The sequence below is a fragment of the Ambystoma mexicanum genome, chromosome 8 (assembly GCF_040938575.1).
Source record: "Ambystoma mexicanum isolate Mex_15411 chromosome 8, UKY_AmexF1_1, whole genome shotgun sequence".
Classification (NCBI taxonomy): domain Eukaryota; kingdom Metazoa; phylum Chordata; class Amphibia; order Caudata; family Ambystomatidae; genus Ambystoma; species Ambystoma mexicanum.
Genome location: NC_090929.1, coordinates 30,450,301 through 30,475,948, shown reverse-complemented (window position 1 = coordinate 30,475,948; position 25,648 = coordinate 30,450,301). Strand labels below are relative to the sequence as shown.

Here is a 25,648-nt window from a genome sequence, read left to right as displayed (position 1 = left end):
TACCCAGTCGGTCTGGTAGACTAGGGTCTCTCTGCTGTCGGCCATCAGTAGGATGTCGTCTAGATATATAATCATGCAAATTCCTTTTCCTCTGATCGCTGCGGCTACAGGCTTCATCACTTTCGTGAATGCCCATGGCGCCAAGGAGAGCCGAATGGCATCGTTGCGAACTGCCATAATTACCCGTCCCAGTCGAATGCTAGGAATGGACGGAAATCCCTCTGTACAGGAATCGTAAGATAAGCCTCTTTCAAGTCTATCCTCGCCAGCCAGTCGTTCTGTCTGAGCGTATCTCTGAGCTGGTGGATTCCTTCCATTTTGAAGTGGTTGTAGGCCACCCAGCTGTTCATGTGTCTTAGATTTATCACTGGTCTCACTTTGTCTTTTTGGTGAACCAGGAACATGTTGCTCACAAATCTTGGCGGCGTTATGCATGGTTCGATCGCCCGTTTCTCTGCCAGGCTTCGCAATTCTGTGTCTAGCAGCTCTTTCTCGGTCAGTGTCGTGACTACGGGGCGCAACGCTTGGTCCTGAACGGGAGTCTCTGTGAATTCTATACACATTCCTTTTACTGTTTGAAGGACCCAAGCGTCGCTGGAAAGTGAGCGTAAGTTTTCCCAGACTATAGCTGTCCTCCCCCCTACTGGTGGATATGTAAAATTTCTCACCTGTGGGGACGTTTTGTCCTCTTCCCTGTTCTCTGCCCCGTCTTCCTCTAGGGAAGCGGCCTCTTGGGGGGAAAAAGGTATCAGGCTGTCTGGATTCCCAGTATTGGTTTCTGTTGTTCTGAGGCCTTCTAGATGCTTGATATCGACCGGTCGAGCGACCTCTGTAGTGACCCGTCCCGCCAAAAACTCTCCCTGTGAAAATCTTCTTCATCGAAGCCTGTGCTTTCTCCAGGGAGTTGTAGGTCCCTACGAACCTCCCCATCTCCTTACCAAATGTCTCTCCGAACAACAGGCCCTGAGCTGCCTCGCCGGCTTCGTATGACGACAGATCTCCTAGTTTACGGTCAATTTTCAAAAGGAGGCCTCTCCTGCGCTCCGATGAAATCGCACAGTTTGCGTTTCCTAGTATACATACGGCCCGTTGGGCCCAGTTCCCTAGGACTCCTGGGTCTACCTCCTCACCTGTTTCTGTGGCTCGCTCGGCTAGATCCATTATCTTAGCTAGAGGACCTGCTAGGTCGAGGAGTTTTTCTTGGCAATTTCTCCAGGAGCGGTCTATGCCATTCCTCGGGTCTCTGTTCGATTTGGAGACGAACAACATTATTTTAGGGTCCGATTCCGGGGCTTCCGCGACCTTGCCAGGCAGGTCTGGTCTTGGACATTCAGCCCTCAGTCTTTGTCTGACCTCTTTTTCGAGGGCTTTCCTCAATCTCTGCGTCGTGTATTTCGCCACTCTCGACGATGGTACCCACTCCGAGGATCTCGGATTTCTGATCGCTTCCAGTTGGAACATATCTGCTGTTTCATCTTCTAAGTGGTGGAGTTTTCGTTGCCTTTTCTTAGGCGGAGGCTGGCTCCCCTCATCCCCTTCGTTATCTGCATCCGCTTGAGTGGATGTGGGGGATATCGGCGGTTCCTCGTCTGGGAAGCCTTCTGGGGGTTCCTCCTCTGTATAACCCATATTGTCTTCCCCTGGGTAGGGGGTCTGGAGGCTCGGCACCTGAGAATCTTTCATGAACGCTTCCTTTAGTCTGAGGAACACGTCCGTAGCCTCTGGGGCTCCTGTACCCGCCCCTGTCGTTTGGCCCGGGGGGTCAGAAGAGTCTTTGCTCTTCCGGGCCCTGTTACACCCCTTAGGGTCGTTAAACGTTGCCCTTGTGGACGTGCTTTCTTCCTGCTTGATGCGTTCTTCCTTCTGGCTCAGGAATAGCTCTATGGTATCTAGCCTTTCTTGTAAAGGCCGCACTCCTTGGGCCTCTGCCTCTGTCAGTGAATCTCCCAGCAGTTCTTTGAAGCTATAGGCTAGGTCTTCTTGGTAGACTGCCTCCTGCTCCTCTTCGCTCCACTCGAAGTTTGACATTGTGCTGGCCGGTGCCTGAATCAATACCTGTCTAGGTGTAGTGGCGTGTCCACTGCTTCACTTTACTTGAGGCTGCACCTTTGTTACAGAGCATGTGTGTTTGCAGGATATATCTTTCAGATTCTGACTGGTAATACTCTTTAATCGTGTGGCTCCGCTGTCTAAAGCCCCGCCCCCGCGCAGGAGGGGTTTGTTGTTAAGCGCGCTGTGCCGCCTATTGGCGTATTCGCTGCACGTGGCCGCCTTCGTGAGAGGTGGGGGTTGTTCCTCTGCTCGCCCGCGGGAAGTCTCCCGCCTGCATAGAGCTCCACCCTTCCAAGGGTGGGGGCTGCGTACTCGCGCTCTGCTAGGGAGTTCGACAGGCCCCTGAGGTGTCGTGCATTACGACACAGGGCCTCCGAATCTCTCTACTGCTTTAAATATTAAATCACCAACGCTCGCACACTCTACTATACATGTTTATTCTATCACTGTCTACGGTGTACAATTCCATATACGTTAATGACATAAAACACGTTCTGTTAAGCGAACATTATGGAGCTAAGATAAACTGGTACTTATCTTGTGGAGAGCAGGAAAAGAAGAGGAAGGACAGAGGAACAGGAAGGACTAGGTCACATGGCCAGGGACTAGGGGACTACAGGATTGATGGGATTTGAAGTTTGTTTGGAAACAAAAAAAAGAAAAGATTTAAATGGAAAGTTTACAAAGTTATATTTGTTGAAACTGCTGGAGAGTAGAAAAAAAGAAGATGAAAGCTTAATGCTCGCCTCCGTCTTGACATAGAATGGTTTCCACCACGTCCAACCGCAGTTCTTCAACCCTCCATGAGTAAGAAGTCTTTATCTTCTTCCTTGCACTGGTCATTCGGAGAATTTGAGATTTGTAGACATTCATACTCCTGACATTTTTTCTTAAGTAAGCATTGAATGCTGAGATTCTGCGTTGGATGCCTATTGCCGTCTGATCAAGAAAGGCAATATCATCTGCATAATGCAGCCAAGGCAGGTCATCTCCATTCAGCTTTGGTGGAAATGCACGAATGGTATCCTGCGAGATCCCCAAATCAGACGGATACAGGCTGAATAAGATGGGAGCAAGCGCGCAGCCTTGTTTAAGGCTGCTGTCATAAATCACCCAAGTATCTTATGAAAAAGGATACAGGTAACCATAAAGGATACAATTGGTAGGGCTCTTCCGGATCCTCGATGAATCGCACGGCTTCACAGCAGTGAAGTCAAAAATAGACCTTTCAAATGATACAACTCTCTGACTAGTAAAACAGGCAGAGAGAGGAATCACTGGAAAGGGCGTGGGAACATCATTGGAAGTCAGCCTAGGATACAGTAAAGTATAATGAGAAAGTGTCCCAACTTAAACTCTCACTAATAGCACAGCATTAGCGCCTAGTACAACACTTACCTGTAGACTTAGAACTGGAGTCTCCGCCAACAAGTCTCTGAAGAAATCCAGCAATTGAACAATGACAAAAGGAGGTAAGTTTAGTAAGGGAAACTTATCCCGAACGGCACGAGGCTCATGCTAGATACCGGGTTGGTGCACCACAGGGTAGCGTCCAAAGTACTGTGCACAATCACCTTCAAATAAACAGTTGTCGGCAATACTTCCTTTCCCACTTATTACAGAAATGATGAATTGAAGTCCACCTGTTATCTCATCACAGGTGCCAGGGATCAAATCCAAAGCGAAGCACAACTTGCATGTGGAATTGCACGTTTAAAGAGTTCAGAAAACCGTGTGCAGTTTTACATGCAACCAATTTCCATGCCGCCAGGACAGCCGCACTTGAAGAGTTCAGGAAACCGCGTGAGATTTACACACGACAAACTTACACGCAGCCAGGAAAGCAGCATGCGGATGTCTGAAATCTTTACGTGTGTTTTTACACGCGACAAAATTACACGCAACCAGGACAGCCGCGCTTGAAGAGTTCAGGAAACCATGTGGAGTTTTACATGCGACAAAAGTACACGCAGCCAGAAAGCAGCACGCAAAGATATCAGGAACCCGCGTGTGTTTACACACGTGACTGAAGCACACGTAGACAGGGCTGCCAGAACTCACGTGTGAAGAAAAAGCCATCCGTTGGTCTTCTAATGGACGGTTGCTGAAGGTAGCGTGTAGAAAAATACACGTCAACAGGAAAAGCTGCCGTAACTTCTTGAATGCAGCTCCAGGAGTTCGCATGTGGAAGAAACACGCAGGGGAAAGCCAAAGATGTAACTGAAGAGATGCGAGGACGCAGATCAAGGTTTCAGCTACCAAACGCCATGTTGGTTCAATCAGAAGCAGCGAGCGACGTCTCCACGCTGCTTATGAACGTAATGCAGTAACACACTTGACTACCCCCAATCACATGAATTCAACGATGTGAATAATGCAAGTGTCGTTTTCCGGGCAAGATATCAAACAACCTCCATTTAGAATAGAAAGGTCTAGCAGTTCTATGAGCATAACCCGTTCTGTGTGAAGACGGTGTTCCAGATCCAGAGGTAATATGTCTACCATGCATGACAGCCGCAGAATGTCAAGATCTTTCGAGACATTGAGCCACTCATTCCCAATCTGATCTGTATAGAGGTGCCTGAATAGAAAGCCTGGATTGCCTCTAAGATGTCTACTGCGCACTTCCAGGCTTTCAGTTTGGCCCACAGTAGACTCCTATCTACACCATCAAAGGCTTGATGTAAGTCCAAAAAGGCCATATACAACGTAGTGTTATTTGCAATTGCCCTCCGTTTAAGCAAATTCAGGACAAAAAAGTTTACTGAGGTTCCCAACCCCTTGATGAATCCTGTTTGTCTGGGATCTAGAATACCCTTTTCAGTTGCCCATGATGTGAGATCCCGAAGGATCAGGGAGGCAAAAAGCTTTCCCAGTGAATCCAGAAGGGCAATAGGGCGATAGTTCTTAGGATCAGCCCTATTGCACTTCTTGAACACCGGTACCACCCAGGCCTCCTGCCAAGATCCTGGCACCCGTCTACTTAACATTACCTGTTTGAAAAGGGATACTGCATATTTTGCCCAGGCCTCAGGGCTTTTCTTCAGCATACAGTTGGAGACACCATCAGGTCCTGCTGCTCTGGAAGAGCTCAGCCTCATGATCATTGACCTGGCTTCTACCTCGTCAAAATCAAAACACCATCCATATGGGCCTTGGGTTGATTTATAGAAAGTAGGTTGGAATGAGCCCTCAAAGATTTTCGAATAGTGGCTTACCCATCCTTCTTCAGTGATTTCCCCCCCCCTATCAGATGATTTTTTTTTTCTTTTTTTTCCACCTCCACCATTGTTGAGGAGTTCCCACATGTTGTGCAAATTTTTCCCACATACTGCGAGCAACATTATCTCTGCATCTTTTTGGAGGAGTATTGATCTATGTGATTTCACAAAGTTTCTACGGGTCTGCCTACGTTTTTTAATGAAAGCTAACGAGGAGGTTGTGTTTAGGCGTTTTAGTTTCCTCACCTCTGCCCTATAAATTAGTCGGACTTTTAATAAGTTGATGTTATAGGTATGTTTAGGCGCCAGATGGATTAGGCCGCCTTTTCCAAACCCTTGTATGACCCAGGGTGCAAAAAGAGGAATTTTCCCTGCAGGGATTTTTATGCGATTCAAGCCTTCATTTACCTCGTAATGTTATGCCCCCTATAGTTTATAACAGCCTGCTGGAATCTCATTTGTAATGGATAGGAGGTCATTATCACCCTGTGGCAAATGTACAACCTCAAACCTAGAAACCATGTCCCCCGAAATAGATGATACAAAGCAGAAATCTATAGTGCCTGCCTGCCATTGCTCCAAGTAGGAGCACCGGGGCAATCCCCCATCGTTTGCCCCTTTAGCAGTCACAATTCCCTCATGGTTAACTCCTCCATCCATCTCTGGGCGACACCATTGAGTTTCCCATGTTGTAGGGGCCAACCTTCTTTTGACAGAAGGTGAAAATTAAAGTCTCCACAGATGAGAATCTCAAGACCCCCCCCCACCCTCTCCATGAGAGATTGGTCAACTTTCTCCATAATGAATCTCAGACACTTTTCTGCAGGGGGTCCTTTCATGCCACGGTATACATTTATCAACAAGAACTTAGAAATTCCATTAATGTGAGACCTTTCAAGTTCCAAAATCTGGATATATGGGTTCAGTATCAGATGTTGACAAATCTTGAAGCCACGCTCAACTTTAACAAGGGTGAGCAGTCCAGAAAAAGGTCTACCCTGTTCCCCCTTTAAGAGTCGGGTTTAAGTAGATTACATAGCCATCACAAGCCGGCTTGTCCCGTAGCCAAGTTTCTTGGAGGCATTTGATGTCATAACCCCCAAGAATAATCCCTTCTTCTGTAAATAGGGACTCAAAACCATCTGTATTCCACGCTCCTACTCTCAGCAATTCTCTCGTCTCTTCCACAACAGTCTATTCATCCTTCGATTTTCTCTAATTTAATCAAAAATATGGTGATACAAAGCACAATCTGTAGTTATGGGTACTATTTGTAGTCCCATTTCCCCCACTATGACCACAGGAATATCAGATAGGTAGCATTTGCATGGTTTGCATTGGTACTCGGACTCGCTGTCGAGTATGGGGATGTTTTGAAAGTTTTATTTGACATTTACTGCAAACAAAGTTTGTTTGCAGTAAATGGCAAATACATTTTTTTTCACTGTGCATGGCTGTCCTTTGGGTGACCATATTGCACCAAATATGAAGGGTGCTTATGATGACCTGCACAATATTACAGAAAGCACTGGTAAATATGTTTCTTAGGTCGAGTATGTAAATGAAGGAATTCGCCCTACAGTCTAGTGGGGAATTGGGAAATTTAAGAATTGTACATTTGTGTCAATTTCAGTGAAGAAAAGATGGGACTGGTTTCGTCATCATAAAGTACCAATGGATGCTTTGTGCTGTGGACTCTATTCTGCAGTTGATAAGATGTTTGCGTGTGAAGAACTGAGACAGTCCATCTTGTACATGTTTGGCTATCGGCCTCCCTTATACAGACATGTGAGCGGTGCAGGAACTATGAACTGTGATCATGATTCTCACACTGTAGAAAACTATGACACCCAAGAGGATTTCAGCAAATTGGTGACCTACTAAAGACAGACTATACAATTGTCATCTCAAAGTTGTTCATTTCAACAGGTGAATGCTATGATATCATATTTCACATGATAAAATTTGCCAAGAATTGCTCAAATGTTATATTGATAGGCTGCGTTTCCTGGAGAACATCCAAATAAAAGTGCAAATGCAATTTCGCCACATAAATGTGGATATTTTTGAGATACCAAATGGCTTCAGAGTAAATGTTGCAAATGCCAATTTTCTTTAGGTCTGAAAATATTTTTGAAACGTAACATTGGACATGAAATAATGAAGCTATTGAACAGTTCTGAGGGCGTAGTCCATACTGCAATCCACGCACCGTACTGACATCATAGCAAGGACCTTAGAAATGAAATAATGAAGCTATTGAACAGCTCTGATGGCGTGGTCCATACTGCAATCCATGCACCATACTGACGGCAATCCATGCACCATACTGACGTCATAGCAAGGACCTTGGAAATGAAATAACAAAGCTATTGAACTGTTCTGAGGGCGTAGTCAATACTCCCATCAACGCATCATACTGATATCATAGCAAGGACCTTGGAAATGAAATACCGAAGCTATTGAACAGTTCCGATGGCGTGATTCATACTCCAATCCACGCACCATACTGACGTCATAGCAAGGACTTTGGAAATGAAATAACGAAGCTATTGAATAATGAAGCTATTGAACAGCTCTGATGGCGTGGTCTGTACTGCAATCCACGCACCATACTGACGTCATAGCAAGGACCTTGGAAATGAAATAACAAAGCTATTGAACTGTTCTGAGGGCGTAGTCAATACTCCCATCAACGCATCATACTGATATCATAGCAAGGACCTTAGAAATGAAATAACGGAGCTATTGAACAGTTCTGATGGCGTGGTCCATACTCCAATCCACGCACCATACTGACGTCATAGCAAGGACCTTAGAAACTAAATAATGAAGCTATTGAACAGTTCTGATGGCGTGGTCCATACTTCAATCCACGCACCATACTGACGTCATAGCAAGGACCTTAGAAATGAAATAACGGAGCTATTGAACAGTTCTGATGACGTGGTCCATTCTGCAATCCACGCACCATACTGACGTTATAGAAAGGACCTTGGAAATGAAATAATGAAGCTATTGAACAGCTCTGATGGCGTAGTCCATACTGCAATCCACGCACCATACTGACGTCATAGCAAGGACCTTAGAAATGAAATAACGGAGCTATTGCACAGTTCTGATGGCGTGGTCCATACTCCAATCCACGCACCATACTGACGTCATAGCAAGGACCTTAGAAACTAAATAATGAAGCTATTGAACAGTTCTGATGGCGTGGTCCATACTTCAATCCACGCACCATACTGACGTCATAGCAAGGACCTTAGAAATGAAATAACGGAGCTATTGCACAGTTCTGATGGCGTGGTCCATACTCCAATCCACGCACCATACTGACGTCATAGCAAGGACCTTAGAAACTAAATAATGAAGCTATTGAACAGTTCTGATGGCGTGGTCCATACTTCAATCCACGCACCATACTGACGTCATAGCAAGGACCTTAGAAATGAAATAACGGAGCTATTGAACAGTTCTGATGACGTGGTCCATTCTGCAATCCACGCACCATACTGACGTTATAGAAAGGACCTTGGAAATGAAATAATGAAGCTATTGAACAGCTCTGATGGCGTAGTCCATACTGCAATCCACGCACCATACTGACGTCATAGCAAGGACCTTAGAAATGAAATAACGGAGCTATTGCACAGTTCTGATGGCGTGGTCCATACTCCAATCCACGCACCATACTGACGTCATAGCAAGGACCTTAGAAACTAAATAATGAAGCTATTGAACAGTTCTGATGGCGTGGTCCATACTTCAATCCACGCACCATACTGACGTCATAGCAAGGACCTTAGAAATGAAATAACGGAGCTATTGAACAGTTCTGATGACGTGGTATATACTGCAATCCACGCACCATACTGACGTTATAGAAAGGACCTTGGAAATGAAATAATGAAGCTATTGAACAGCTCTGATGGCGTAGTCCATACTGCAATCCACGCACCATACTGACGTCATAGCAAGGACCTTAGAAATGAAATAACGGAGCTATTGAACAGTTCTGATGGGGTAGTCCAGACTGCAATCCAGGCACCACACTGATGTCATAGCAAGGACCTTGGAAATGAAATAACGAAGCTATTGAGCAGTTTGAGGGCGTAGTCCATACTGCAATCGACGCACCATACTGACATCATAGCAAGGACCTTGGAAATGAAATAATGAAGCTATTGAACAGTTCTGATGGCGTAGTCCATACTACAATCCACGCACCATAATGATGTCATAGCAAAGACCTTGGAAATGAAATAACAAAGCTATTGAGCAGTTCTGAGGGCATAGTCCTTACTGCAATCCACGCACCATACTGACGTCATAGCAAGGACCTTGGAAATGAAATAACAAAGCTATTGAACAGTTCTGATGGCGTAGTCCATACTACAATCCACGCACCATACTGACGTCATAGCAAGGACCTTGGAAACTAAATAATGAAGCTATTGAACAGTTCTGATGGCGTGGTCCATACTTCAATCCACGCACCATACTGACGTCATAGCAAGGACCTTAGAAATGAAATAACGGAGCTATTGAACAGTTCTGATGACGTGGTATATACTGCAATCCACGCACCATACTGACGTTATAGAAAGGACCTTGGAAATGAAATAATGAAGCTATTGAACAGCTCTGATGGCGTAGTCCATACTGCAATCCACGCACCATACTGACGTCATAGCAAGGACCTTAGAAATGAAATAACGGAGCTATTGAACAGTTCTGATGGGGTAGTCCAGACTGCAATCCAGGCACCACACTGATGTCATAGCAAGGACCTTGGAAATGAAATAACGAAGCTATTGAGCAGTTTGAGGGCGTAGTCCATACTGCAATCGACGCACCATACTGACATCATAGCAAGGACCTTGGAAATGAAATAATGAAGCTATTGAACAGTTCTGATGGCGTAGTCCATACTACAATCCACGCACCATAATGATGTCATAGCAAAGACCTTGGAAATGAAATAACAAAGCTATTGAGCAGTTCTGAGGGCATAGTCCTTACTGCAATCCACGCACCATACTGACGTCATAGCAAGGACCTTGGAAATGAAATAACAAAGCTATTGAACAGTTCTGATGGCGTAGTCCATACTACAATCCACGCACCATACTGACGTCATAGCAAGGACCTTGGAAATGAAATAATGAAGCTATTGAACAGTTCTGATGGCGTAGTCCATACTGCAATCCACGCACCATACTGACGTCATAGCAAGGACCTTGGAAATGAAATAACAAAGCTATTGAATAATGAAGCTATTGAACAGCTCTGATGGCGTGGTCCATACTGCAATCCATGCACCATACTGACGTCATAGCAAGGACCTTGGAAATGAAATAATGAAGCTATTGAACAGTTCTGATGGCGTAGTCCATACTGCAATCCACGCACCATACTGACGTCATAGCAAGGACCTTGGAAATGAAATAATGAAGCTATTGAACAGTTCTGATGGCGTAGTCCATACTGCAATCCACGCACCATACTGACGTCATAGCAAGGACCTTGGAAATGAAATAACAAAGCTATTGAATAATGAAGCTATTGAACAGCTCTGATGGCGTGGTCCATACTGCAATCCATGCACCATACTGACGGCAATCCATGCACCATACTGACGTCATAGCAAGGACTTTGGAAATGAAATAACAAAGCTATTGAGCAGTTCTCAGGGCATAGTCCATACTGCAATCCACGCACCATACTGACGTCATAGCAAGGACCTTAGAAATGAAATAATGAAGCTATTGAACAGTTCTGATGGCGTGGTCCATATTGCAATCCACGCACCATACTGACGTCATAGCAAGGACCTTAGAAATGAAATAATGAAGCTATTGAACAGTTCTGATTGCATGGTCCACACCGCAATCCACGCCCCATCCAGACGTCATAGGAAGGACCTTAGAAATTAAATAACAGAGCTATTGTACAGTTCTGATGGCGTTGTCCATACTGCAATCCACGCACCATCCAGACGTCATAGGAAGGACCTTAGCAATGAAACAATGAAGCTATTGAACAGTTCTGATGGTGTGGTCCATACTGCAATCCACGAACCATCCAGACGTCATAGGAAGGACCTTAGAAATGAAATAACAGAGCTATTGAACAGTTCTGATGGCGTAGTCCATACTGCAATCCACGCACCATACTGACGTCATAGAACGGACCTTAGAAAGGAAATAACCGAGCTATTGAACAGTTCTGATGGCGTAGTCCATACTACAATCCACGCACCATACTGACGTCATAGCAAGGACCTTGGAAATGAAATAATGAAGCTATTGATCAGTTCCGATGGCGTGATCCAAACTCCAATCCACGCACCATACTGACGTCATAGCAAGGACCTTGGAAATAAAATAACAGAGCTATTGCACAGTTCTGATGGCGTGGTCCATACTGAAATCCACGCACCATACTGACGTCATAGCAAGGACCTTGGAAATTAAATAACAAAGCTATTGAACAGTTCTGATGGGGTGGTCCATACTGAAATCCACGCACCATACTGACGTCATAGCAAGGACCTTGGAAATTAAATAACTAAGCTATTGAACAGTTCTGATGGCGTGGTCCATACTGCAATCCATGCACCATACTGACGTCATAGCAAGGACCTTGGAAATTAAATAACAAAGCTATTGAACAGTTCTGATAGTGTGGTCCATATTGCAATCCACGCACCATACTGACGTCATAGCAAGGACCTTGGAAATTAAATAACAAAGCTATTGAACAGTTCTGATGGCGTGGTCCATATTGCAATCCACGCACCATACTGACGTCATAGCAAGGAACTTAGAAATTAAATAACAGAGCTTTTGAACAGTCCTGATGGCGTGGTCCATACTGCAATCCACGCACCATACTGACGTCATAGCAAGGACCTTGCATATTAAATAACAAAGCTATTGAACAGTTCTGAGGGCGTAGTCCATACTGCAATCCACGCACCATACTGATGTCGTAGCAAGGACCTTGGAAATGAAATAACGGAGCTATTGAACAGTTCTGATGGCATGGTCCATACTGCAATCCACTCACCATACTCACGTCATAGCAAGGACCTTAGAAATGAAATAACAGAGCTATTGAATAGTTCTGATGGCGTGGTCCATATTGCAATCCAAGCACCATACTGACGTCATAGCAAGGACCTTGGAAATGAAATAATGAAGCTATTGAACAGTTCTGATGGCGTGGTCCATTCTGCAATCCACGCACCATACTGACGTCATAGCAAGGATTTGTCTATAGATGGTTTTGGACGGGGCAAAACCAGCCCCACCCTTTCGTCACTATAATTGCATAGAGCATGTTGTCTGCATGTGCTGATTTATGTACTAAGAATGTGAAGTGATGGGAGTCTAGATGTCGGGACAGACCGTCTGACCTTGCGAGTGAGGATGGGCCGCCTGCAACGTCTTTCATCTCTGTTCTGGGAAAATAGTTTTGACTTTTGACTCGGCTTTTTATATATTTTTCGAGAGGTTGAAGTTGTAAAATGAGCAGTGCAGTTTGTTGATTGAAAAAGAAAATGGCCAAAACGCAGGTGGTTGTTTGGATATTTGTAAGCAGCCTGTGCTTCTTGGCCTACTGGTGTACAAGCCCCCACTCCAGCCCCAATCCCAATGCTAATGTCCTGCTTCAATGAGGCTATGCAGAAAACGCTGCCAGGGCAATCGGCCACACCTGGGCAGACCTCTCAAAGTGATGAACATGGCTCTGTAGTTCATGTTGCCTGGAGGCTCTGCCCTCTGGCTTCGGCGGGCGACCCGCGGCATGGCACCAGGAGGTTTTTCTCCCTGGGTTTTTCTCATGGAGCCCAGGGAGTCAATCTTCCTAAATCTCATGGACTCCAGGGTATGAGCGCAACACCATAAACCAACACAGTTGTATGAATTACAAAACTGATGGACTTGTTTAATTATTTGCAAACCTGTACTTAGCACTATATTTGTGAAAACTAAGCGAACCTGAAATTTGGAACACAGGGTTAATTTGTATACACACTGGATTTAAGTATATACTGAGAAGTCTCTGGTGTATGAACCTAATACCCAGAGTTGTTGTTGTTAATTGTGTTTTCATAAGTTTTAATTTCTCCATTAAAAAATGTTTTTGTTGTAAGGTAATCTGGTTTAGACTTCATTTTTTGAAACCAAGCCCTCCATTTTTAATTATCAAAAATGTTCTCTTTAAAACATTTTTTCCCCTTCTTTCCTTCTGAATTGACTTAATTCAGAATAGTCTGCCTGTGGGTATCTCTTCACTCCATTCCATCTTCCCTCCAGCACTGGGTTTCTGTTCACTTGCTTTACTATCTTTTCTAAATCAGTTCTTCACCACTACTTTCAAGCAACAGAATTGTATAGCGCGAGTTTGTATTACCCCTTTTTACTATATCTTGTGTTTGATATATGGAAAATAATTTCATTTGTGTATATATGTCCTTTTTTATGCAACCTGAAGTGTGCAAATATCACATTAATAATTATTTACCAAAAATGTTAAGGCTGGTGTGACATTTATTTACGTGAATCATGCATGAATATGATGTGGTATGGGGTAGGATTTGATACGTTAAGCCCTGACCAAAGAGGTATCTCACTAATTTAACAATTGTTTGAGCTGAAAAATACCATGTCGTTTGCAGCGACTGTTATCCTTTTGTGTTAACCAGGAGCTGTTGGGGCACGCACAGGATTCGTTTTGCCCCCCGCTCTTAGACATGGATATTGCAGCTGGTCACCTGAGATTTCCTGTTCTATGTGGTGGCTCTGATGGGGTCAGGTCGGGGTGCTGTGACGTGCAATGCTGGTTCCCCTCTGGGCAGCAGGGATAGCAGAAGCTGCACCTGTGGGTGTCGGGGGGGGGGGGGTGGGGGCAGTGCCATGCAGCAGGGATAGCAGAAGCTGCACTTGTGGGGGGCAGTGCCATCTGCACCTGCAGCAGGGATAGCAGAAGCTGCGCCTGTGGGTGTCGGGAGCAGGGCAGTGCCATGCAGCAGGGATAGCAGAAGCTGCGCCTGTGGGGGCAGTGCCATCTGCACCTGCAGCAGGGATAGCAGACGCTGCGCCTGTGGGTATCTGGGGGCGGGGGCAGTGCCATGCAGCAGGGATAGCAGAAGCTGCGCCTGTGGGGGGCAGTGACATGCAGCAGGGATAGCAGAAGCTGCGCCTGTGGGGGGCAGTGCCATGCAGCAGGGATAGCAGAAGCTGCACCTGTGGGGGGCCGTGCCATGCAGCAGGGATAGCTGAAGCTGCGCCTGGGGGGGTCCCGTGCCAAGCAGCAGGGATAGCAGAAGCTGTGCCTGTGGGGTGCAGTGTCATGCAGCAGGGATAGCAGAAGCTGCGCCTGTGGGGGGCCATGCCATGCAGCAGGGATAGCAGAAGCTGCGCCTGTGGGGGGCAGTGCCATCTGCACATGCAGCAGGGATAGCAGAAGGTGTGCCTGTGGGGGGCTGTGCCATGTAGCAGGGATAGCAGAAGCTGCGCCTGTGGGGGGCCGTGACATGCAGCAGGGATAGTAGAAGCTGCGCCTGTGGGGGCATGCCATGCAGCAGGGATAGCAGAAGCTGCGCCTGTGGGGGGCCGTGACATGCAGCAGGGATAGCAGAAGCTGCGCCTGTGGGAGGGGGGCAGTGCCATGCAGCAGGGATAGCAGAAGCTGCGCCTGTGGGGTGTGGTGTCATGCAGCCGGGATAGCAGAAGGTGCGTCTGTGCGGGGGCTGTGCCATGCAGCAGGGATAGCAGAAGTTGCACCTGTGGGGGGCTGTGCCATGCAGCAGGGATAGCAGAAGCTGCGCCATGCAGCAGGGATAGCAGAAGCTGCGCCTGTGGGATGTAGTGTCATGCAGCAGGGATAGCAGAAGCTGCGCCTGTGGGGAGCCGTGCCATGCTGCAGGGATAGCAGAAGCTGCGCCTGTGCGGGGGCTGTGCCATGCAGCAGGGATAGCAGAAGCTGCGCCTTTGGGGTGCAGTATCATGCAGCAGGGATAGCAGAAGCTGCGTCTGTCGGGGGCCGTGCCATGCAGCAGGGATAGCAGAAAGTGTGCCTGTGGGGGGCGCAGGGATAGCAGAAGCTGCGCCTGTGGGGGGCAGTGCCATGCAGCAGGGATAGCAGAAGCTGCGCCTGTGGGGGGCCGTGCCATGCAGTTGGGATAGCAGAAGCTGCGCCTGTCGGGGGCCGTGCCATGCAGCAGGGATAGCAGAGGCTGCGCCTGTGGGCGGGGGGGCGTGCCATGCAGCAGGGATAGCAGAAGCTGCGCCTGTGGTGGGCCGTGCCATGCAGCAGGGATAGCAGAAGCTGCGCCTGTGGGGGGCAGTGCCATGCAGCAGGGATAGCAGAAGCTGCGCCTGTGGGGGGCCGTGCCATGCAGCAGGGATAGCAGAAGCTGCGCCTGTGGGGGGTAGTGCCATGCAGCAGGGATAGCAGAAGCTGCGCCTGTGGGGGGCCGTGCCATGCAGTAGGGATAGCAGAGGCTGTGCCTGTGGGCGGGGGGCGTGCCATGCAGCAGGGATAGCAGAGGCTGCGCCTGTGGGCGGGGGGGGCGTGCCATGCAGCAGGGATAGCAGAAGCTGCGCCTGTGGGGGCAGTGCCATGCAGCAGGGATGGCAGAAGCTGCGCCTGTGGGGGCAGTGCCATGCAGCAGGGATAGCAGAAGCTGCACCTGTGGGGGGCCGTGCCATGCAGCAGGGATAGCAGAAGCTGCGCCTGTGGGGTGCAGTGTCATGCAGCAAGGATAGCAGAAGCTGCACCTGCGGGGGGCCGTGCCATGCAGCAGGGATAGCAGAAGCTGTGCCTGTGGGGTGCAGTGTCATGCAACAGGGATAGCAGAAGCTGTGCCTGTGGGGGCCGTGCCATGCAGCAGGGATAGCAGAAGCTGCGCTTGTGGGTGGGGGGGCGTGCCATGCAGCAGGGATAGCAGAAGCTGCGCCTGTCGGGGGCAGTGCCATGCAGCAGGGATAGCAGAAGCTGCGCCTGTGGGGGGCCGTGCCATGCAGCAGGGATAGCAGAAGCTGCGCCTGTGGGCGGGGGGCGTGCCATGCAGCAGGGATAGCAGAAGCTGCGCCTGTGGGCGGGGGCGTGCCATGCTGCAGGGATAGCAGAAGCTGCGCCTGTGGGGGGCCGTGCCATGCAGCAGGGATAGCAGAAGCTGCGCCTGTGGGCGGGGGGCAGTGCCATGCAGCAGGGATGGCAGAAGCTGCGCCTGTGGGCGGGGGGGCGTGCCATGCAGCAGGGATAGCAGAAGCTGCGCCTGTGGGCGGGGGGGCGTGCCATGCAGCAGGGATAGCAGAAGCTGCGCCTGTCGGGGGCAATGCCATGCAGCAGGGATAGCAGAAGCTGCGCCTGTGGGGGGCCGTGCCATGCAGCAGGGATAGCAGAAGCTGCACCTGTCGGGGGCAGTGCCATGCAGCAGGGATAGCAGAAGCTGCGCCTGTGGGGGGGCGTGCCATGCAGCAGGGATAGCAGAAGCTGCACCTGTGGGGGGCCATGCCATGCAGCAGGGATAGCAGAAGCTGCGCCTGTGGGGTGCAGTGTCATGCAGCAGGGATAGCAGAAGCTGCGCCTGTGGGGGGCAGTGCCATGTAGCAGAGATAGCAGAAGCTGCGCCTGTGGGTGGGGGGGTGTGCCATGCAGCAGGGATAGCAGAAGCTGCGCCTGTGGGCGGGGGGGCGTGCCATGCAGCAAGGATAGCAGAAGCTGCGCCTGTCGGGGGCAGTGCCATGCAGCAGGGATAGCAGAAGCTGCGTGTCACTGCCCAGGGCTCCTTTCCCAGGGATCACCTCACCTGGGTCTTTACTGTGGCTGAGTACCTTCTGCCTCCTTCTCCGGTCCTTTGGAGGTTTCTCTTCTTCTTCTCCTTCCTTCTTACGTTCAAAGAGATAGGGACGGTCTCCTCCCGAGGCCACTTTGACCGTTAATAGAACAAACAGTCAAGTGAACCCTGGGGAGCCCGCTCCTTCAAACGGGGAAAAAGCCTGATTGGCAGAAAAAACCCTGTGTAGCTGCAGATGACGATGGCCGGTTAGATTTCAAGGTCCAGAGGCAGGTAAGGACTTTCTACTATGATCTTGGTTGTAAATCCAAAGGATAGCGGGGCTTTTCTGGAGGAAGGAGCCCGGGGAGGAGAGGTAAGGAAGAGTCGCTGTAGAGGACCTCCGCAATACACACGGAAGCGGGCAAGGAAGAGTAAGCATGGGAAAAGTACTCCCGGAGAAACAGGTAAGATCAGAGAGAACGAGAAGTCAGAACGAGAGAGAGCACAAGAGAGAATGAGTGAGAGAGAGTGAGAGAGCGCGAGTGAGTCTGAGTGAGAGAGAGTGAGAGAGGACGAATGAGTTTGAGTGCGAGAGGGTGAGAGAGGACGAATGAGTTTGAGTGCGAGAAGGTGAGATAGCGAGAGAACGGAAATGTAGTGAAAGTTTCCCCGAGCGGGTGGGAGCCGACAAGTCGGAACCCTGCCGCCAGGGAAGGCAGGTCTGCGGCAGCTCGAAGCAGATAGTTGAAGCAGAACTAGACAAAGCCGGAAAAACACGTAAACAAAGTGATATGCAAGGAAGGCAAAGGAAGAGAACCGCAAACAGGCGAGAAGGAAAGGGCAGCAGCGAAAATATATAGCAGCAAGGGGAAATGCTGAAACGGGAGGAAATCAAGGAAGGCACTGGTACGGATCAAAACGAAAGTCAGCGAAAGCGAGTTGCAACGCGACTCGCGGGGGGTGTGGCTTCCCTATATGCCCGTAGCAAAAAAAGGGCTAGACCGCTAACAGACAAGCCGTAGAGTCCTAATAGCGCCTCCATCTTGCCCATAGCTTCCATGGCCGCATCGGTGTGACACTGCGCCTGTGGGGGGCCATGCCATGCAGCAGGGATAGCAGAAGCTGCGCCTGTCGGGGTCCGTGCCATGCATCAGGGATAGCAGAAGCTGCGCCTGTGGGGGCAGTGCCATGCATCAGGGATAGCAGAAGCTGCGCCTGTGGGGGCAGTGCCATGCAGCAGGGATAGCAGAAGCTGCGCCTGTGGGGTGCAGTGTCATGCAGCAGGGATAGCAGAAGCTGCGCCTGTGGGGGGGCAGTGCCATGCAGCAGGGATAGCAGAAGCTGTGCCTGTGGGGGGAGGGCGTGCCATGCAGCAGGGATAACAGAAGCTGCGCCTGTGGGGGAGGGCGTGCCATGCAGCAGGGATAGCAGAAGCTGCGCCTGTGGGTGGGGGGGCGTGCCATGCAGCAGGGATAGCATAAGCTGCGCCTGTGGGGGGGGCAGTGCCATGCAGCAGGGATAGCAGAAGCTGCGCCTATGGGGGGCAGTGCCATGCAGAAGGGATAGCAGAAGCTGCGCCTGTGGGGGGCCGTGCCATGCAGCAGGGATAGCAGAAGCTGCGCCTGTGGGGTGCAGTGTCATGCAGCAGGGATAGCAGAAGCTGCACCTGTGGCGGGCCGTGCCATGCAGCAGGGATAGCAGAAGCTGCGCCTGTGGAGGGCAGTGCCATGCAGCAGGGATAGCAGAAGCTGCGCCTGTGGGCGGGGGCCGTGCCATGCAGCAGGGATAGCAGAAGCTGCGCCTGTGGGGGGGCAGTGCCAGGCAGCAGGGATAGCAGAAGCTGCGCCTATGGGGGCAGTGCCATGCAGCAGGGATAGCAGAAGCTGCGCCTGTGGGGGGCCGTGCCATGCAGCAGGGATAGCAGAAGCTGCGCCTGTGGGGGGGCAGTGCCATGCAGCAGGGATAGCAGAAGCTGTGCCTGTGGGCAGGGGGCGTGCCATGCAGCAGGGATAGCAGAAGCTGCGCCTGTGGGTGGGGGGGCGTGCCATGCAGCAGGGATAGCAGAAGCTGCGCCTGTGGGTTGGGGGGCGTGCCATGCAGCAGGGATAGCAGAAGCTGCGCCTGTGGGGGGGGCAGTGCCATGCAGCAGGGATAGCAGAAGCTGCGCCTATGGGGGGCAGTGCCATGCAGAAGGGATAGCAGAAGCTGCGCCTGTGGGGGGCCGTGCCATGCAGCAGGGATAGCAGAAGCTGCGCCTGTGGGGTGCAGTGTCATGCAGCAGGGATAGCAGAAGCTGCACCTGTGGCGGGCCGTGCCATGCAGCAGGGATAGCAGAAGCTGCGCCTGTGGAGGGCAGTGCCATGCAGCAGGGATAGCAGAAGCTGCGCCTGTGGGCGGGGGCCGTGCCATGCAGCAGGGATAGCAGAAGCTGCGCCTGTGGGGGGGCAGTGCCAGGCAGCAGGGATAGCAGAAGCTGCGCCTATGGGGGCGGTGCCATGCAGCAGGGATAGCAGAAGCTGTGCCTGTGGGGTGCAGTGTCATGCAGCAGGGATAGCAGAAGCTGTGCCTGTGGGGTGCAGTGTCATGCAGCAGGGATAGCAGAAGCTGCACCTGTGGTGGGCCGTGCCATGCAGCAGGGATAGCAGAAGCTGCGCCTGTGGGGGGCAGTGCCATGCAGCAGGGATAGCAGAAGCTGCGCCTGTGGGCGGGGGGGGCGTGCCATGCAGCAGGGATAGCAGAAGCTGCGCCTGTGGGGGCAGTGCCATGCAGCAGGGATAGCAGAAGCTGCGCCTGTGGGGGGCCGTGCCATGCAGCAGGGATAGCAGAAGCTGCGCCTGTGGGGTGCCGTGCCATGCAGCAGGGATAGCAGAAGCTGTGCCTGTGGGGTGCAGTGTCATGCAGCAGGGATAGCAGAAGCTGCGCCTGTGGCGGGCCGTGCCATGCAGCAGGGATAGCAGAAGCTGCGCCTGTGGGGGGCAGTGCCATGCAGCAGGGATAGCAGAAGCTGCGCCTGTGGGCGGGGGGCGTGCCATGCAGCAGGGATAGCAGAAGCTGCGCCTGTGGGGGGCGTGCCATGCAGCAGGGATAGCAGAAGCTGCGCCTGTGGGGGGCCGTGCCATGCAGCAGGGATAGCAGAAGCTGCGCCTGTGGGGGGCCGTGCCATGCAGCAGGGATAGCAGAAGCTGCGCCTGTGGGGTGCAGTGCCATGCAGCAGGGATAGCAGAAGCTGTGCCTGTGGGGTGCAGTGTCATGCAGCAGGGATAGCAGAAGCTGCACCTGTGGCGGGCCGTGCCATGCAGCAGGGATAGCAGAAGCTGCGCCTGTGGGGGGCAGTGCCATGCAGCAGGGATAGCAGAAGCTGCGCCTGTGGGCGGGGGGCGTGCCATGCAGCAGGGATAGCAGAAGCTGCGCCTGTGGGGGCTGTGCCATGCAGCAGGGATAGCAGAAGCTGCGCCTGTGGGGGGCCGTGCCATGCAGCAGGGATAGCAGAAGCTGCGCCTGTGGGGGGCCGTGCCATACAGCAGGGATAGCAGAAGCTGCGCCTGTGGGGTGCAGTGCCATGCAGCAGGGATAGCAGAAGCTGTGCCTGTGGGGTGCAGTGTCATGCAGCAGGGATAGCAGAAGCTGCACCTGTGGCGGGCCGTGCCATGCAGCAGGGATAGCAGAAGCTGCGCCTGTGGGGGGCAGTGCCATGCAGCAGGGATAGCAGAAGCTGCGCCTGTGGGCGGGGGGCGTGCCATGCAGCAGGGATAGCAGAAGCTGCGCCTGTGGGCAGGGGGCGTGCCATGCAGCAGGGATAGCAGAAGCTGCGCCTGTGGGGGCAGTGCCATGCAGCAGGGATAGCAGAAGCTGCACCTGTGGGGTGAAGTGCCATGCAGCAGGGATAGCAGAAGCTGCACCTGTGGGGGGCAGTGCCATGCAGCAGGGATAGCAGAAGCTGCGCCTGTGGGCGGGGGGCGTGCCATGCAGCAGGGATAGCAGAAGCTGCGCCTGTGGGCGGGGGGCGTGCCATGCAGCAGGGATAGCAGAAGCTACGCCTGTGGGGGGGCGTGCCATGCAGCAGGGATAGCAGAAGCTGCGCCTGTGGGGTGAAGTGCCATGCAGCAGGGATAGCAGAAGCTGCGCCTGTGGCGGGCCGTGCCATGCAGCAGGGATAGCAGAAGCTGCGCCTGTGGGGGGCAGTGCCATGCAGCAGGGATAGCAGAAGCTGCACCTGTGGGGTGAAGTGCCATGCAGCAGGGATAGCAGAAGCTGCACCTGTGGGGGCAGTGCCATGCAGCAGGGATAGCAGAAGCTGCACCTGTGGGGTGAAGTGCCATGCAGCAGGGATAGCAGAAGCTGCACCTGTGGGGGGCAGTGCCATGCAGCAGGGATAGCAGAAGCTGCGCCTGTGGGCGGGGGGCGTGCCATGCAGCAGGGATAGCAGAAGCTGCACCTGTGGGGGGCAGTGCCATGCAGCAGGGATAGCAGAAGCTGCGCCTGTGGGCGGGGGGCGTGCCATGCAGCAGGGATAGCAGAAGCTGCACCTGTGGGGGGCAGTGCCATGCAGCAGGGATAGCAGAAGCTGCGCCTGTGGGCGGGGGGCGTGCCATGCAGCAGGGATAGCAGAAGCTGCGCCTGTGGGCGGGGGGCGTGCCATGCAGTAGGGATAGCAGAAGCTACGCCTGTGGGGGGGGGCGTGCCATGCAGCAGGGATAGCAGAAGCTGCGCCTGTGGGGTGAAGTGCCATGCAGCAGGGATAGCAGAAGCTGCGCCTGTGGGCGGGGGGGGGGCGTGCGATGCAGCAGGGATAGCAGAAGCTGCGCCTGTGGGCGGGGGGGGGGCGTGCGATGCAGCAGGGATAGCAGAAGCTGCACCTGTGGGGGGCATTGGGCTCAGGAAGTGTGCTGGGTCACCCTGGAAGGGCAGCGGCTGGAGAATGAGGCTCCACTATTCCTGTGCCCCTTTTTGCAGCTGGTGTAACGAAGTGTGTAAAAGCGCCGAAACCAAAGGCGCGTGGGTCAGCTGGCTGGTCGTGGATGCTCGTCGCCAGTGTAAAAACGAAGTTCACAGGTAAGTAAGAACACTTTTATTAACCAACCAGCACAGCGTCGTCCCTGCTCCCTCAGAGACCCAACAACTGCTCACTTTCAAAACAGTACAATCGAACTTGGAATGAAACATGGAGTCTGGAATTCCACACCGCAGCAAGCTACTTACAACAAAGTGCTCAGTGCTTCAGTTTATCACATGCATCTTGCAAGTGTGGGTTGCCCTGGGCTGCACGTGCTCATGGAGGCGTTCGCGGTGTCCACATAGCATGAGCTCTGAAGCAAAAAAGAGCTTCCAGCGCCCAGAGGCATGTGCTTGAATCTTTACAACATGTCTTTGTGTAATAGGGTGGGAGGGGTGGGCGGGGGTTTGAGTGCTCTTCTCTGATGCTTCTCTGATGCTACTGCACTGCCGGCTTCAGGGGCAGTCACCTGTGCAGCTCCCCACCCCACCCGACCCACCCGTCTGCTGCAAAGGCTTTGGAGGCATTCTCCTGGAGGATGGAGGCCTGCTTGCCCGCTCGCCCGCTGACTTCTGGGAAACTCGACACGTGCTTGCTGTGCTGTTGGGCTGCCAGCTTCGGCAGCCCGGTGGAATTCGGACCCTGCTGTGCGGCGCGCACTTCCGGCCTGACACTGCAGTCTGTGCTCCCCGGCTCCTGGTCTGCTTCTCACCCACTTCTTTGTTTCTGTCTCTTGGCAGTGCCACGTGAATCCTTGGAGGACAGGGGACAGGACTTGGTGACTGCCATGCTCAGAAGGACTGTCCTGACGTGGAGTCGACATATCCTGGGAGGGAAGAAACTGGACTGCTGGCGCCTGACACAGGTATTGAGCCGTAAAACAATGTATATGCTATTTTACTTGCTCGCCTGAGGCCTTTACGGTCTGGCAGCAGGGTGTGCAGCTCTGCTGAGGGTTTTAGGGCCTGGCAGCAGGGTGTGCATCTTTGCTGAGTGCTTTAGTGCCTGGCAGCAGGGTGTGCAGCTCTGCTGAGTGCTTTAGTGCCTGGCAGCAGGGTGTGCAGCTCTGCTGAGTGCTTTAGGGCCTGGCATCAGGGCGTGCATCTTTGCTGAGTGCTTTGGTGCCTGGCAGCAGGGTGTGCAGCTCTGCTGAGGGCTTTAGTGCCTGGCAGCAGGGCGTGCATCTCTGCTGAGGGCTTTAGTGCCTGGCAGCAGGGTGTGCAGCTCTGCTGAGTGCTTTAGGGCCTGGCATCAGGGCGTGCATCTTTGCTGAGTGCTTTAGTGCCTGGCAGCAGGGTGTGCAGCTTTGCTGAGTGCTTTAGTGCCTGGCATCAGGGTGTGCATCTTTGCTGAGTGCTTTAGTGCCTGGCAGCAGGGTGTGCAGCTTTGGTGAGTGCTTTAGGGCCTGGCATCAGGGCGTGCAGCTTTGCTGAGTGCTTTAGTGCCTGGCAGCAGGGTGTGCAGCTCTGCTGAGGGCTTGAGGGCTTTAGGGCCTGGCATCAGGGTGTGCATCTTTGCTGAGTGCTTTAGTGCCTGGCAGCAGGGCGTGCAGCTTTGCTGAGTGCTGTAGTGCCTGGCAGCAGGGCGTGCATCTTTGCTGAGTGCTTTAGTGCCTGGCAGCAGGGCGTGCAGCTTTTCTGAGTGCTTTAGGGCCTGGCATCAGGGTGTGCAGCTTTGCTGAGTGCTTTAGTGCCTGGCAGCAGGGTGTGCAGCTTTGCTGAGTGCTTTAGTGCCTGGCAGCAGGGCGTGCATCTTTGCTGAGTGCTTTAGGTCCTGGCATCAGGGCGTGCATCTTTGCTGAGTGCTTTAGTGCCTGGCAGCAGGGTGTGCAGCTTTGCTGAGGGCTTTAGTGCCTGGCAGCAGGGTGTGCATCTTTGCTGAGTGCTTTAGTGCCTGGCAGCAGGGTGTGCAGCTCTGCTGAGGGCTTTAGTGCCTGGCAGCAAGGTGTGCATCTTTGCCGAGTGCTTTAGTGCCTGGCAGCAGGGTGTGCAGCTTTGCTGAGGGCTTTAGGGCCTGGCATCAGGGCGTGCATCTTTGCTGAGTGCTTAAGTGCCTGGCAGCAGGGTGTGCAGCTCTGCTGAGTGCTTTAGTGCCTGGCAGCAGGGTGTGCAGCTTTGCTGAGTGCTTTAGGGCCTGGCATCAGGGTGTGCATCTTTGCTGAGTGCTTTAGTGCCTGGCATCAGGGTGTGCAGCTTTGCTGAGTGCTTTAGTGCCTGGCATCAGGGCGTGTAGCTTTGCTGAGTGCTTTAGTGCCTGGCAGCAGGGTGTGCAGCTCTGCTGAGTGCTTTAGTGCCTGGCATCAGGGTGTGCAGCTTTGCTGAGTGCTTTAGGGCCTGGCAGCAGGGTGTGCAGCTCTGCTGAGGGCTTTAGGGCCTGGCATCAGGGCGTGCATCTTTGCTGAGTGCTTTAGTGCCTGGCAGCAGGGTGTGCAGCTCTGCTGAGTGCTTTAGTGCCTGGCATCGGGTTGTGCAGCTCTGCTAAGGGCTTTAGGGCCTGGCATCAGGGCGTGCATCTTTGCTGAGTGCTTTAGTGCCTGGCAGCAGGGTGTGCAGCTTTGGTGAGTGCTTTAGGGCCTGGCATCAGGGCGTGCATCTTTGCTGAGTGCTTTAGTGGCTGGCAGCAGGGTGTGCAGCTTTGCTGAGTGCTTTAGTGCCTGGCAGCAGGGCGTGCAGCTTTGCTGAGTGCTTTAGTGCCTGGCAGCAGGGTGTGCAGCTTTGCTGAGTGCTTTAGTGCCTGGCAGCAGGGTGTGCATCTTTGGTGAGTGCTTTAGTGCCTGGCAGCAGGGTGTGCAGCTCTGCTGAGGGCTTTAGGGCCTGGCATCAGGGCGTGCATCTTTGCTGAGTGCTTTAGTGCCTGGCAGCAGGGTGTGCAGCTTTGCTGAGTGCTTTAGGGCCTGGCATCAGGGCGTGCATCTTTGCTGAGTGCTTTAGGGCCTGGCAGCAGGGTGTGCAGCTTTGCTGAGTGCTTTAGGGCCTGGCATCAGGGCGTGCATCTTTGGTGAGTGCTTTAGGGCCTGGCAGCAGGGTGTGCAGCTTTGCTGAGGGCTTTAGGGCCTGGCATCAGGGTGTGCGGCTCTGCTGAGTGCTTTAGTGCCTGGCATCAGGGCGTGCATCTTTGCTGAGTGCTTTAGTGCCTGGCAGCAGGGCGTGCAGCTTTGCTGAGTGCTTTAGTGCCTGGCATCAGGGTGTGCAGCTTTGCTGAGTACTTTAGTGCCTGGCAGCAGGGTGTGCAGCTTTGCTGAGTGCTTTAGTGCCTGGCAGCAGGGCGTGCATCTTTGCTGAGTGCTTTAGTGCCTGGCATCAGGGCGTGCAGCTTTGCTGAGTGCTTTAGTGCCTGGCAGCAGGGAGTGCAGCTCTGCTGAGTGCTTTAGTGCCTGGCATCAGGGCGTGCATCTTTGCTGAGTGCTTTAGTAACTGGCAGCAGGGTGTGAAGCTCTGCTGAGGGCTTTAGTGCCTGGCAGCAGGGTGTGCAGCTTTGCTGAGTGCTTTAGTAACTGGCAGCAGGGTGTGCAGCTCTGCTGAGGGCTTTAGTGCCTGGCAGCAGGGTGTGCATCTTTGCTGAGTGCTTTAGTGCCTGGCAGCAGGGCGT

General features: G+C 52.4%; 1 protein-coding gene across 5 annotated transcripts in view; it reads left to right on the top strand.

Annotated features, from left to right (window-relative positions):
- KYAT1 (kynurenine aminotransferase 1) overlaps positions 1-25,648 on the top strand; it is an 825,974-nt gene that overhangs the window by 128,259 nt on the left and 672,067 nt on the right. For 2 of the 5 annotated variants that reach the window (XM_069609195.1, XM_069609196.1), the window contains one exon: positions 22,801-22,925. The exons of 2 other annotated variants lie outside the window; for them this stretch is intronic. Coding sequence is in view for 1 of the 3 variants with exons in the window: in XM_069609194.1 (XP_069465295.1) it covers positions 22,086-22,119; positions 22,801-22,925 (159 nt within the window). In the remaining 2 variants the exon portion in view is untranslated. Of the gene's footprint in view, positions 1-21,985; positions 22,120-22,800; positions 22,926-25,648 lie in introns of those variants that run through there. One more of the 5 variants, XM_069609194.1, reaches the window with a different exon arrangement.